General features: G+C 41.7%; 1 protein-coding gene and 1 pseudogene across 1 annotated transcript in view; both read left to right on the top strand.

Annotated features, from left to right (window-relative positions):
* GGH (gamma-glutamyl hydrolase) overlaps positions 1-4140 on the top strand; it is a 28483-nt gene extending 24343 nt beyond the window's left edge. Inside the window, exons 8-9 of the mRNA XM_004463908.4 lie at positions 2075-2212; positions 3761-4140. Coding sequence (XP_004463965.1) covers positions 2075-2212; positions 3761-3882 — 260 coding nt within the window. The 3' untranslated portion in view covers positions 3883-4140. The remainder of the gene's footprint in view (positions 1-2074; positions 2213-3760) is intronic.
* A 6145-nt stretch (positions 4141-10285) lies between these two features.
* Positions 10286-10423, top strand: LOC131273385 (small nucleolar RNA SNORA31; annotated as a pseudogene).
* The last annotated feature ends 1903 nt before the right edge of the window (positions 10424-12326 follow it).

Here is a 12326-nt window from a genome sequence, read left to right as displayed (position 1 = left end):
TTTTGTCAAATGTTTTTTCTGTGTCAAGATGATCATACGGTTTTTTCCCCCTACATTCCTTTTAAGTGATGTATTCCATTAATTGATTTTCTTATGTCAAACCACCCTTGCATACCTGGAATAAATTCCACTTTGGATCATGGTATATAATTCTTTTAATGAATTGGCATTGTTTTGCCAGTGTTTTGTTTTTTGTGTCTATATTTATAAAGGATATTGGTCTCATTTTCTTTTCTTGTGGTATCTTCATCTGGCTTTAGTATTAGGATGATGTTGGCCTCATAGAATGAGTGAAGAAGTGTTCAAGAGTGTTAGCAGGATTGGTGTTAATTCTTGGAAATGTGGATAAACTTGCCAGTAAAGCCATCTGGTCCTGGGCTTTTATTTCTTGGGAGATTTTGAAGACTTATTCAGTCTCTTTACTAGTTATTAGTTTGTTGAGATTTTCTATTTCTTCTTGAGTCAGTGTAGATAGTTTGTGTGTTTCTAGGAATTTGTCCATTTCATCTGGATTATCTAACTTATTGACGTACATTCATTCACAGTACCCTCTTTATAATCCTTTTTATTTCCTTGGGGTCATTTCTGATATTAGTTATTTGCATCCTCTCTCTTTTTTCTGTGTTAGTCTAGCTAAAGTGTTGTCACTATTATTGACCATTTCATAATTTCAAAGAATCCACTTTTGGTTTCATTGATTGTCTCTTGTTTTTGTTTTTGTTTTCCTGTATTTCATTTTTCTCCACTCTAATTTTTGTTATTTTCTTCATTCTCCTTCTTTGGATTTAGTTTGCTCTTTTTTTTCTAGATTCTCTAGTTGTGAGGCTAGGTCTCTTATTTGAGAATTTCTTCTTTTTTTAATGTAAGCATTGGGAATTATAAATTTTTCCATTCAACACTGTCTTTGCTACTTCCCACAAGTTTATTAAGCTATGTTTTCGGTTTCATTTGTCTTAAAATATTTTCTGATTTCTCTTGTGATTTCTTCTTTGACCCCTGCTTGAAGTACATTGTTTAATTTCCACGTATTTGTGAATTTTCCAATTTTCCCTGTTATTGATTTCCAGCTTCATTCCATTGTACCCAGAGAAGACACAGTGTATGATTTCAATACTTATATACTTACTGATACTTTTTTTGACTTAACATATGGTCTGTCCTGTAGAATGATCCATTTGTACCAGAGAAGAATGTATTTTGCTCCTGTTGGATGAAGTACTCTTTATGTATCTGTTAGGTCTAGTTGGTTTGGAGTATCGTTCAAATCTTCTGTTTCCTTATTGATCTTCTGTCTAGATGGTCTATCCATTATTGAAGGTAGTGTATTGACATTTCCTATTAATGTAGAGCTGTCTACATCTCCCTTCAAATCTGTCAATATTTGCTTCATATATTTTTTCGTTCTGCCATTAGGTGCATATATATCTATAATTATGTTTTCTTGTTGAATTGACCCCTTTATCAGTGTCTAGAGACCTATATAAAGTATACAAGTAATTGAATTATGTTACTAAGCATCTTTCATACCAGCTTTTAAATTCTTTGGAACTGTTGTGAAAATTGGCACCTTGAATTCATGAAATCACTCGACAGACTGAGAAGAGACAATTTAGACTGAGACAAGCTGGCTCACATCAAGGGATGTCACAAGTCCTGGTGTAGTTCATTTTCCTGTGACTGAGCCGTTACGGGAGGGGAGAACAGATGGGATGAAATAGGGGAAGAGGGACCCAGAATGAAGGAAACTGTGTCACTAATGAAATGTATACTTGACTGTTGAACTGGTTTATATTCCAGGGCTCACATATTTTGCCCTTCTGTGAGTATCTGGAAAAGTGAATCATATTACAAGTTATAAAAGGTTAAAAATCAATGAAATTTTTTATTGGGACTTTTCACATTGTGTGTAACCTGGAATTCTTTAGCCTGTGTCTGAGAAAATACTTAGAGTTTTACTTTGTCTGACACAATGAGTTATAAAAATAATGTCTTATGTAAGGTGTGAAACAACTTAATTTTAAGTAATACCTTAGATTATTCTTAACTACTTACTAGATGTGTGTTCTTCCTGTAGCATATGAATATCCAATATATGGTGTCCAGTGGCATCCAGAGAAAGCACCTTATGAGTGGGAGAGAAAAAAAGGCATTTCCCATTCACCTAATGCTGTGAAGACTGCATTTTATTTAGCAGATTTCTTTGTTGGTGAAGGTAATGTGGCATACCATTTTATCATTCTAGTATATACGTTTTGAAGACAATTGTTCTCATCTAAACTTTTATATATTCTTTTGCTCTGTAAATGTTTTGTAAGTTCTACAAGTTTAACTTTAAAAAAAGAAGTCAAAATTTAAATAATATGAAAGCCCTGAATTTGAGCTATTGGGTATTCATGAAAAACCAGGACAATTATTTGACTTATAGTCTCGTATACTCTAAAGTGGGCCAGATTTTTGAAGAATAGCATAAAGAATATTGAGTTCTTTTTTGTTCCTTTCTTGAATATTTTAAAATTTAGATTTACTACCATCACTCTTCAAGAATTATACTTTAATTTAAAAATCCTTTGAGAATTAGATGTTATTTTTTCAAGATAGCTACAGAAATGGAGCTTATACCCATCAGTCTCCAAGTTTAAGGCTGCCTGTATGTAGGCACTGACACACTGGAAAATGTTAGTAACTGTTGCCTGCTTTATGGAGAACACAAACATTTTCATGTCATATTGTGTTTGTGGGTAAAATTGAGAATTTGGTTGTGGGGGCTTATTTTTTGGTTAAATGATAATGGTGTAAGAGAGGGGTACAGATATAACTTGCAAGGGATAAGGCATCCTTTGGGAAGCCATGACTGAACACTTCAGTGAGCCTTGTTTTAATCCCACTGCCAAGCCTGCCCTAAGTTTTTAATTTACATCAACCCTCCTGCTTGTTCTCTGAAGTAAAGTACTTCCTACTGAGTTCACTCTTGTCACCCCCAAATCAAAATGGACAAAATTTTAAAACCTACATAACAAATATCTTGTATGTAGTATTTAGTTCAGAAACATTTTCATGTTTAGGAGTGCTTATGAGTGAAAAAATTCTCTGTGAATGAAACGGCAATGGGGCAGAGCAGAATTTGCTGTAGGAGCATCACAGGGTCCTTCCCTCTCAAAATGTCGAAAGAGCCTTTATTTCCTTTATTTTGGCTTTGGAATAAAGTCCACGGTCTCACCCCTGCCCACATCTACATTTTAAGCTCACTGAACTCGCCACTGTGGCCTCGTTAGGCCGCCTTGGTTTTCCTATTTCTCTTGCATCTCTAGAAAGTGACTTTGACCTCACTTCTCCACCTGCCTCAGTGCTGCCAGTTTCTCCGTCCTCCTTATTCTTGTGGCAGCTCAGTGGAGATATCCTATAAGCAAACAGTACAAAAGGTGCAGTTTTGCGTTTGTTGCTAAACTAAATTTCTCGAGCATTAGGCCGTTGTCCTGTTTCTATTTCCAGCTCCAAGCTCTGTGCAGAGTAGTCACTTATTAAGTGTGCAGTTGAATGGGGAAGCCAGCACCGCAGTTGATCTGGTGCAGGCCAAGTAGAGCTGCTGTAGCAGAGAGTGGCTGTGCCGTAAGTTCGATGGGAGAAATGTCATAAAGCATTTCTTTTGGTGGTATTTTCCCACCTAATAATGTTCATAGAAAGAAATATTGTAAAGTGACCTTTTGAAAATTTTATCCCTCTATTTGTTTTTTTTATAATTAACACTTAATTATTCTTGCAGCTCGGAAAAACAATCATCACTTTGATTCTCAGGAGGAAGAGAAGAAAGCACTGATTTATCAGTTCCGTCCGATTTATACTGGAAATATTTCTTCATTTCAGCAAAGTTATATGTTTGATTGAAATCATATGTGTTACTAGAACAGCTTTGGATAATTCCATGAATTCAACTGTTATAATACCTTGCTATTCATCGCAATAATAGAAAGCCACAGAGATTCCCTTTCTGTGAACATGACTGCTTCTATGTTCAGTATGTGACTATTTTTTAAAAATCACATTTGATAATCAAACAGCAAGGGAGATAAATATTTGGAGTGTATTTCATGTATTTCAAAGAGCATCTGAAGATTGGAAAAAATTAAATTTATTGAAATACAACATTTTATTTTTCTAATTCATTGAGTCTAGAAATAAACACCACCCCCTCCCCACTCACCCATCCCTGCTGAAAACTATCACCAGTTCACACCGATGTCTCCCTTCTTTGAGGCGCAGAGGTATTTATTGCATAGTGATGTTTCCTTTTCTGCTCTTTTTGGTGCCACAGTGAGACTGTATTTGTCCTGAAAACAGAGTGTGTGTCTTGAACAAATATTTCCCACAATGCAGGTCCTCAATAATTACTTGCGACTGCTTGTGAATGAACACTTTTTCCCCCCATCCAAAATAAAGCTGTCGTACATTTATGGGGGTCCATTTTGATACATTTCTCAATCTGTACTTCCCCCTCTACCATTCACCACCCGATACATCCTCAGAAACTCTGAAAGTTAGGTCTTCCCTGAGGAAAACCAAGCTGCTGGAACAGGGAGAGGGCCTTTGGAGCTGGTAGCTGATGTTTATCTCTTGTTCTTGGTCTTCCAGAGGTGCTGCTAGAGAAGTGGAAACAGAGTGACGAGGAAAGTGCTGAGTGTTAGAGGAGATGTTGAATGATTTTATGTGCCAATCTGAAGTAATCCTTAGGCCATCAGGACAGAGTATAGAAACTGAAGGGATTATATAATACATGTAGTCAGCCAAGAAAGAACTTTAATACAACTGTGTCAGATTTTGTTTCTCTCAGTGTACGTGGAGATTCTTTGTGGAGTCTTTTTTTAAATGTGCCCTTCCTGGCTGATAATTTCATATCTCCGACAGTTCTTGCTCACAATGGCAGGGCTTTCTGGACCTGTTTCCTTGACTCTGCATTTCCCTAATAACAATATTTAACACTGGCTTCCCCTTACTCCTAAAGGTCCTTACTGTGCTACTTTGGTGATGACCACAAATGCCAGAAAATGTTAACAGTCATTCATTTTCTGCTCATGTGAAATTTGTGGTGTTCCAATCATGTTTATCTTTGAATGTGCTATGCTGTAATCAGTGCATTTCAAGAATGGGATCGCTTTCCATGTTGACACACTCCTGGCATTCCATGTACAGCCACCAAGGGGCCTGTGGGCAAGTGAGAAGAACTGTCCCGTTGAGGCAAGCAGTGCCCCTATAAGGAGTGTCCTGTTGTCCCTGTATCCGTGGAAGCAAGAGAGGGCATGAATTAGAAGTGTCTGTTGCTGTTTTTGAGCAATGGTGTAGATAGCTCTCAGATAGACAATGGCCACCTCCAGAGGGCTGCCTGAGGGGCAGGGCAGGCTGGCGGCTGAGAAAGTCCACCGTGGTCATCTCTCTTACAAAAGCCCGGTGTGTGGTGACGGAGTCCTGCAGGAGCAGGCTGTTTCCGGAACCTGCAGGGTGGAGGGTCTGGACATCGGTCTGGCGAGACTGCAGCAGAATTGGTGTTTGCTCAAGGTAGAACTGTGGGTTTCTAGTACTGAACTTGGAAGCCCTGGGAGTTCTCCCAGGGGCTAAGAGCCGCAGCGCTTCACTGAGAACTGCAGGTCATGGGGTGGAGTCTCCAAGCCCTGTGTTTCCCAAAGCATGAACCCCAATCCTGTGTGCCCTGAACCCCCACAGCCTACGTGTCACAGACCTACATACCCCAAGTCCACATTCTCCGGGGCCTCTGTTTCCCGAGCCCAGCACTCCCTGAAATCCGGCATTGCCCTACCCCTCCAGTCGCAGACTAACTCCGGGAGTGGGAGAATTTAGGTGGGAGGTGCAGAGGGGCCAAGGAGTGCAGGTTCAATTTTCTGGTCCCCCCCCCCCTTTTATTGAGTTTGGAGGAGCATTCCGGCTGACTTGGGTAGAGCCTAGGAAGAGAGGAGAGGCAAATCTGGTGAGAGAGTCCGATTTACCTAAACGCCCTGGGATAGCAAACTTGTTCTGGGAGAAGGTGGAGTCAGAAAATTAACCAGCCCCCTTGTAGCACACCTAAGGGAGAGGGACAGTAGGACGTGCTTTACAGGCTTCCAATAGCATATTTAGGGTTCCTGGCAAGGAGTGAGTACTCTCAAGAAATTAGGAGTCATTATTTTCTCAGGTGAGTTGGTTCACCACGGACCCTATTTGAATTTCTTCCAGGAGCCCTCATGCAGCCTTCCTGCTGCCTTGGGAGAGAAGGAAGTGAGAAAGGGCCAGGACTCCTAAGCAGTTTATTCAATTGCAAAGAGGATTCTTTGCCTGAGGCCTTGTCTGGTCTTTTTTGTTGGTTTGTTTTCTTGTTTTTGCTTCCTTTTTATCCCCCTCACCACCCTTTTTTTTTTTTCTTTTTCTTTTTTCTCCCTTCTCTTTTTCTTGCCCTACTTTTTTCTTCTTCTTTCTCCTTTGTTTTTTTTCTTTTTTCTTTTTTTATATTAGTGCTGCAGAGAACATTTCTATGTGCTGTGCTTCCTCATCCTCAGTTTTTTCTGTGTGTACTGATTTTGGCTCTTTACATCATTCTCTCCTCCATCACTTGTTTTTCTTACATTCCGCCTCTCTCTGTTTAGCCCCCAATATTTCTGACTTTTTATCTTTAATACCTCTAATCTGTTTTCTATCTTTTATTCACTCATTATATTATTGTCCTCTCTTTTCTTTTTCCCTCTTTCCTAATCACACTGACCTTTTAATTCATAGTATATTCCTCCCCATATTCAGTTTAATATCTTATTATAGGTACTCCACTTTTTTATGGTTATAACTATACACAGCTTCCATGAGTTCTATATCCATTCTCCTAGATCTCACATGGTTCTTCTGCTAACATTCACTATCAATACTACTATTATATTTTTCTTTTCTTACCCCTTTTGCTTTCTCTGGACCTGATATTTTCCTTCAAGGGATCTTAGCCAACAACAAGGAAATAGAATAAGAAGAAAAAAGTGACAAAGAGAAGACTTAACACACACATAAAAACAACAACTAATTAAACCCCAAGACCAGAATAAGAATATAAGCAACAGAATAAACCCAACAAGATAAAATGATGACCAGACAGCAACAACAAACTGCAGACCATACCAATAATCAGGAAAACATGGGCCAATACAATGAACAAACTAAAAACCAGGAAGAGAAGTGGAACATTGACCAGTAATTAAAGCTCTCAAAACATGTATCATGGGCCAATTCAGTGAAGTGAAGGAAGAGATTAAGCATATTAAGAAAACCCTTGGAGAGCAGAGGGCTGCCTGACGCAAGTTGTGGTGCCTGTGGAGGGGGTGGGGTGACCACTTGGTTGCCAGAGCCTGGAGGTGTGAAGGGTAAAAGATGTGTGTTCACACTCTGCCCCCTTGATGCAGACTGGATATAGTACCATAGTTGGAAGAAGGGCAGACAAGAGCCAACACATGGACCCATGGATGTAGTGGCTGAAGCCCATGGGGAATTGGTGGACTAGTGGTAGCCCAGAGCCCTAAACTTGTCCTGTGCCCATCATGAATGTCAAAAGCAATGTGTCAGTACCATTCCAGCAGCCCGGTCTCATGCAGTCCCATTAAAGGAAGGCTGTGTTTGCCAGGTGGGCCTCCTGGAACTGGGCCTGGCCACAGGGATAATACTATGGATAATACTATGGCTGTGAGTCCCAGAGTTGCTCAGGGCATCTGGTTGACCCCACCTGTGGAGCAGAGGGAGGTGCCTTGAAGGGGAGAAGTGGGAGTCAGTGCCAACGCAGATCACTGCTAAGCCAAGAGGGTGCTGCTCACGTGGCTCAGCCAGCTCTGGCCTTTCAGCCCCCAGAGGGGTACTTAGAAAATGTCGAGGGAGGCCCTTCCATGGCCAGGACCCACATAGGACCAGGTCCAGGCGTGGGATGCCCTGAATGGTTCCATGCATCAGAGAGGGCCTGAGATAATTTTGACGAGGCCACTCCAAAACGTGGGGACCTCTGATGTGCAAAGTCTGGAGCAGGGGCCCAAGTGCCTGGGAGTTAGAGTGATGATGCCTAGCTCAGCAGGAGCCCAGGGACAACTACTGCTTGGAGAAGTCAACGTTCAGAAGTATTTAATGGTCTGTTCCTGAATACAAGCGTGGAGGCCACAACTGTACCGTGTTCGTGGCAGATGCCTCTTAGAGTCCCACACTGTGCATTGAGCCAGCTCATAATCCCAGTCGGCTCCTACTGTTACAGGCGTTGGTTTACAAGCTGGAACTTAATTGCCACTATTCCTGTCTAGAGTGCTGCTTCCCAAACTTGTATGTGCCCAAGAGTCACCTGGGGATCGTATTAAAATGCGTATTCAGTAGTCTGGTTGGAACCTGAAATCGTGGCATTTCTAACCAGCTCTAGTTGATGCTGATGATTCCAGCCGTTGGACCAAGCTTTGAGTACCAGAAGGGAACCAGAGGTGAAAAAACAAAGTGTGCGTAAGGGAACTTGGGTGGGTCAGGGGAAGGAAAAGGAAGAAAGAACCAAAGGAAGGAGGATTAGGTAAGTGTCAACCTCTTGAAAGCTGATTGTGGTGTCTAAATGTTCTTGGATGACAATAGCCAAAGTTCTTACCTCCACCGTTTTCCATTCTCTTACCTGTGGGACAGTCTCATATTGAATGGGGATGTTGGACTTAAAGGCAGGAAGCACCCCTTCCCTCAGTTCTCCTCCCTTTTTTGCAATAATCAAACATCCCTATCTACATGCTGGGTCTTTCTGTCTTTACTAATAGGTAAAGTAAGAAAATACACCATTTAACACCAACTAGGAATGTAGGAAGAATTAATGGGAAAAGGTCTTTTGCTCTTTAGAAACAGAAGCTGTGTTATTTAACTTGGATTTTTATCCCACTTAACACGTCTTTTTAAAAATAAAATTTTATTGAAATATTCATATATGAACATAATTGCCTTGTAAAAGTGGTTAACTTACAAAACAGGCACATCATCATACAGGGCTCCCACACTTCACCTCATTATCAACACCTTGCATTGTTGTGAAACATTTGTTACAGCTATGAAAGAGACTCATCAAAATATTTCTACTAACAATAGCCCATATCTCATATTTGATGTATTTTTCCCACAACCCACCCAATTATTAATACCCTCTATTAGTATTATATTTTTGTTACAATTAATGAGAGAACTTCTCATTTGTTAACAGATCTTTTCTAAAACAAATGAAACCTTTACTTCAACATTACATTCTCATTCTAATAGTGTAAAATCAGCCGGAATATTTTGCAGTAACGAATCAGCAACAGTAGATGTCAGGAGAGAACCAGCTAACCTAATGTTTAAATGGTTATTCAACCAGTTCGAAGAGGTTTGCTAGACACCTAAAGAAAATTTAATAGTACAATGTTCATATTTATTTAAATAATAATGGATTTACAACCATAGATTGATAACAAATACTAGATATTTTCTACTCTGATCCTTGATGAGGCCTTGAAGGGCTTGATAAAAAGAAAGGAAACAATGTAAGCATCTATTTATTTATTTATTAAACCCCGCCCCCTCCCATGGCTCCCACATCTGCCTGCTCGTTGTTTCTGCTCATTGTCTGCTCGCTGCTTGTCTTTTTTAGGAGGCACCAGGACCTGAAACTGGGACCCTCCATGTGGGAGGCAGACACCCAAGTGCTTGAGCCACTCATGCTCCCCTGTAAGCATCTTTTTAAGGCCAGGCACTTCCATGTGCATAAGTGTGCACGCTGTGTACAAACCCCAACAGCCTTTCCCCAGCTGCCTACCTATGTAATTTCCAGGCTACAGGGTTTTTTTTTCCCCTCCCTGGGTGAGTAAAGAGCCAGCACCTCACATAGAAAGAGATGTTGCTCGGGAGGCCTGCAGAGAAGGCACCTACTCAATCAAGAAGTAGTCTTTGAACTTTTACTGCAAGCAAAATATGGTTAGAAGAAGCACGTTAAACAAACATTGATGTAGTTTGGAGTTTTTCCTACAGGTTAAAGTTTCTCTTCCTGATGTACTCTAAATTTTGTCATGGTTCCCTCTTTGAGTTTAAAGAAAAGTGCCTAATCATTTGTTTTCCTATTGAACCTATTCCTTTTTGCATAAATTAGGCATGCTTTAGGCTTCCAATTCTCTGACATTTATTGCAACTCCTCCAAAGGTTAATTTCCAGCCGGTCTGTTTTTTTTCTCTAGGTTATTTGGTGCCTCTTTACTAGTCTCCACCCAGGGACAAAGGAGCTAACAATATATGCAATGCATCTCTGAGAGACCTGGGGCAGTTAATGTCTGCTGCTAAGGTTTCCACTACAGATGCAAGGAAAAGAAGGTCCTTGCGCTTTCTGTCTCTCTGGTTGTGGCAACCAAGATCAGGGGGAATAAGGAAATTCTAAAAACACGGGGAAGGGGAAATAAGCTTTGCAACTCAGAAATAAACTTGAAAACAGCAAAAAAAAATGTGCAAAATTTTTGATATAATTAAAGCACACTTAAATATTGCTTTTTATGTAAAAGAGAATGGTTGAGCCTAATTTTGAGTGTCAACAAATACAATTTTGTGTCCTGATTCTCTCACCTTTAGGAAAAGCATACTTCCGTGTAGCTCCATGGCCATCCTAGCTGGCTGATCCTTGCTCTGTGGGAGGATCGGATGACCCAGCCAGATACTGACCTTGTCAGGTAGGCTTGGCCAGTGTGGGAGGTGGGTCTGGGTTCAGAGCTGAGGCAGTGAGGCAGAGCCAAGCCAAAGTACACAGGGGGGCATCGGGAAGGGCAAAACAAGTGCGGGAGCAATGCAGTAACTGGGAAGTGAAACCTAGAATTAGGGACTGCACTGAAGAAAGACTGAAGTGCAGGCAGATTCCTACAGCCAGGACAGGATGCCGCCCCGATCTCCAGTAGGAGAGTGCAGCTCACCTGTTGGGTATTTACAGGCTCGTGATTTGGGGCATGTCTGTCTCTCTCAAAGATATGGAGTCACTATTGTTTTCAACTACTGCAAGATATTCCAGCCCTAAGAGCTACCAATTTGTACCTACTCTGGGCACGTGGGATGGGACTCTTAACACCAGCACAGGGTAATGCTTTAACCCTTCTTCTCCCAGTGCCCAGGTAGCAGGCTGCCTGTACAGGTCTCCCGTGTTAGAAATGCACTGGGCTCCTCAGCCCTCTTCATGTCACACTTCCCTCTCTCCGTCTTCTTTCTTTTTTCCCCCTTGTGGGTAGTTATCCAGTTGTTTTTTTCCCCTCTTATTCAGCCCCTTTGGGTTTATGGGCCTTGGAGTCATTAGCTTGGCTTTTTGATTCACTAAGTGTTCTAGTTTGCTTTGCTGCCGAAAGCAGATACCGTAAAATGCATTGACTTTATCTATGGGAATTTATTAGCTTATCCTCTTAGTTTTGAAGCCGTGAGAGTGAGGCTTTCTTCCTGAAACTGGCTGCTGGCGACCCTGGACTCTGCTGCCGCATGGCAAGGCACACGGTGGGGTCTGCTGGTCTCTCCCTTCTCTTCCAGCTTTTGTCACTCTTGGCTTCTTGCTACAGTGGTTTTCTCTCTCTCTCTCTCTGTATTCACCCCTTTTATTTATTTATTTTTAAGATTTATTTATCCAGCCCACCTCATGGTTTTGCGCTTGCTGTCTGCTTTCTGTGTCCATTCGCTGTGTGTTCTTCTGTGTCTGCTTGTCATCTCTTCAGGCAGTACAGGGAAACAATCCTGGGACCTCCCGGAGTGGGAGAGAGGTGCTCAATCTCCTGTGCCACCTCAGCCCCCTGGTCTGCTCTGTCTCTTACTGTCTCTCCTCTGGGTCTCTTTTGGTTGTGTCATCTTGCTGTGCCACATCTTGCTGTCCATGCGAGCCAGTGTGCCATGCAAGTCAGCACTCCACGTGGGCCAGCTCGCCATGTGAGCCAGCTTGCCTTCACCAGGAGGCCCCGGGAACTGAACCTTGGACCTCCCTTGTGGTAGACAGGAGCCCAATCGCTTAAGCCACAACTGCTTCCACATCATATTTATAGAGGACTCCAGCAAGAGGATCAAGACCCACCTTGGGCCATACCTTAACTGAAGCATCCTAACCAAAAGGTCCTACTTACAATAGGTTTACACCCGTAGGGATGGATTAGCTTCATGAACGTGATTTTCTGGGGCCCATACAGTTTCAAACCACTACACTGAGTGGTGAAAAAAGGCTCCTGCCTAGGCTTAGCCCCCACTACGTGAATGTATGCTGCCAGGGAGTCCGTGTACTGGAGTGGAACTTCCCCAAGCTTAGGGTAGACTGCCCGGCCCTGGGTT

Source organism: Dasypus novemcinctus, chromosome 14, assembly GCF_030445035.2.
Source record: "Dasypus novemcinctus isolate mDasNov1 chromosome 14, mDasNov1.1.hap2, whole genome shotgun sequence".
NCBI classification, from domain to species: domain Eukaryota; kingdom Metazoa; phylum Chordata; class Mammalia; order Cingulata; family Dasypodidae; genus Dasypus; species Dasypus novemcinctus.
This window is presented reverse-complemented; position numbering and strand designations above follow the sequence as displayed.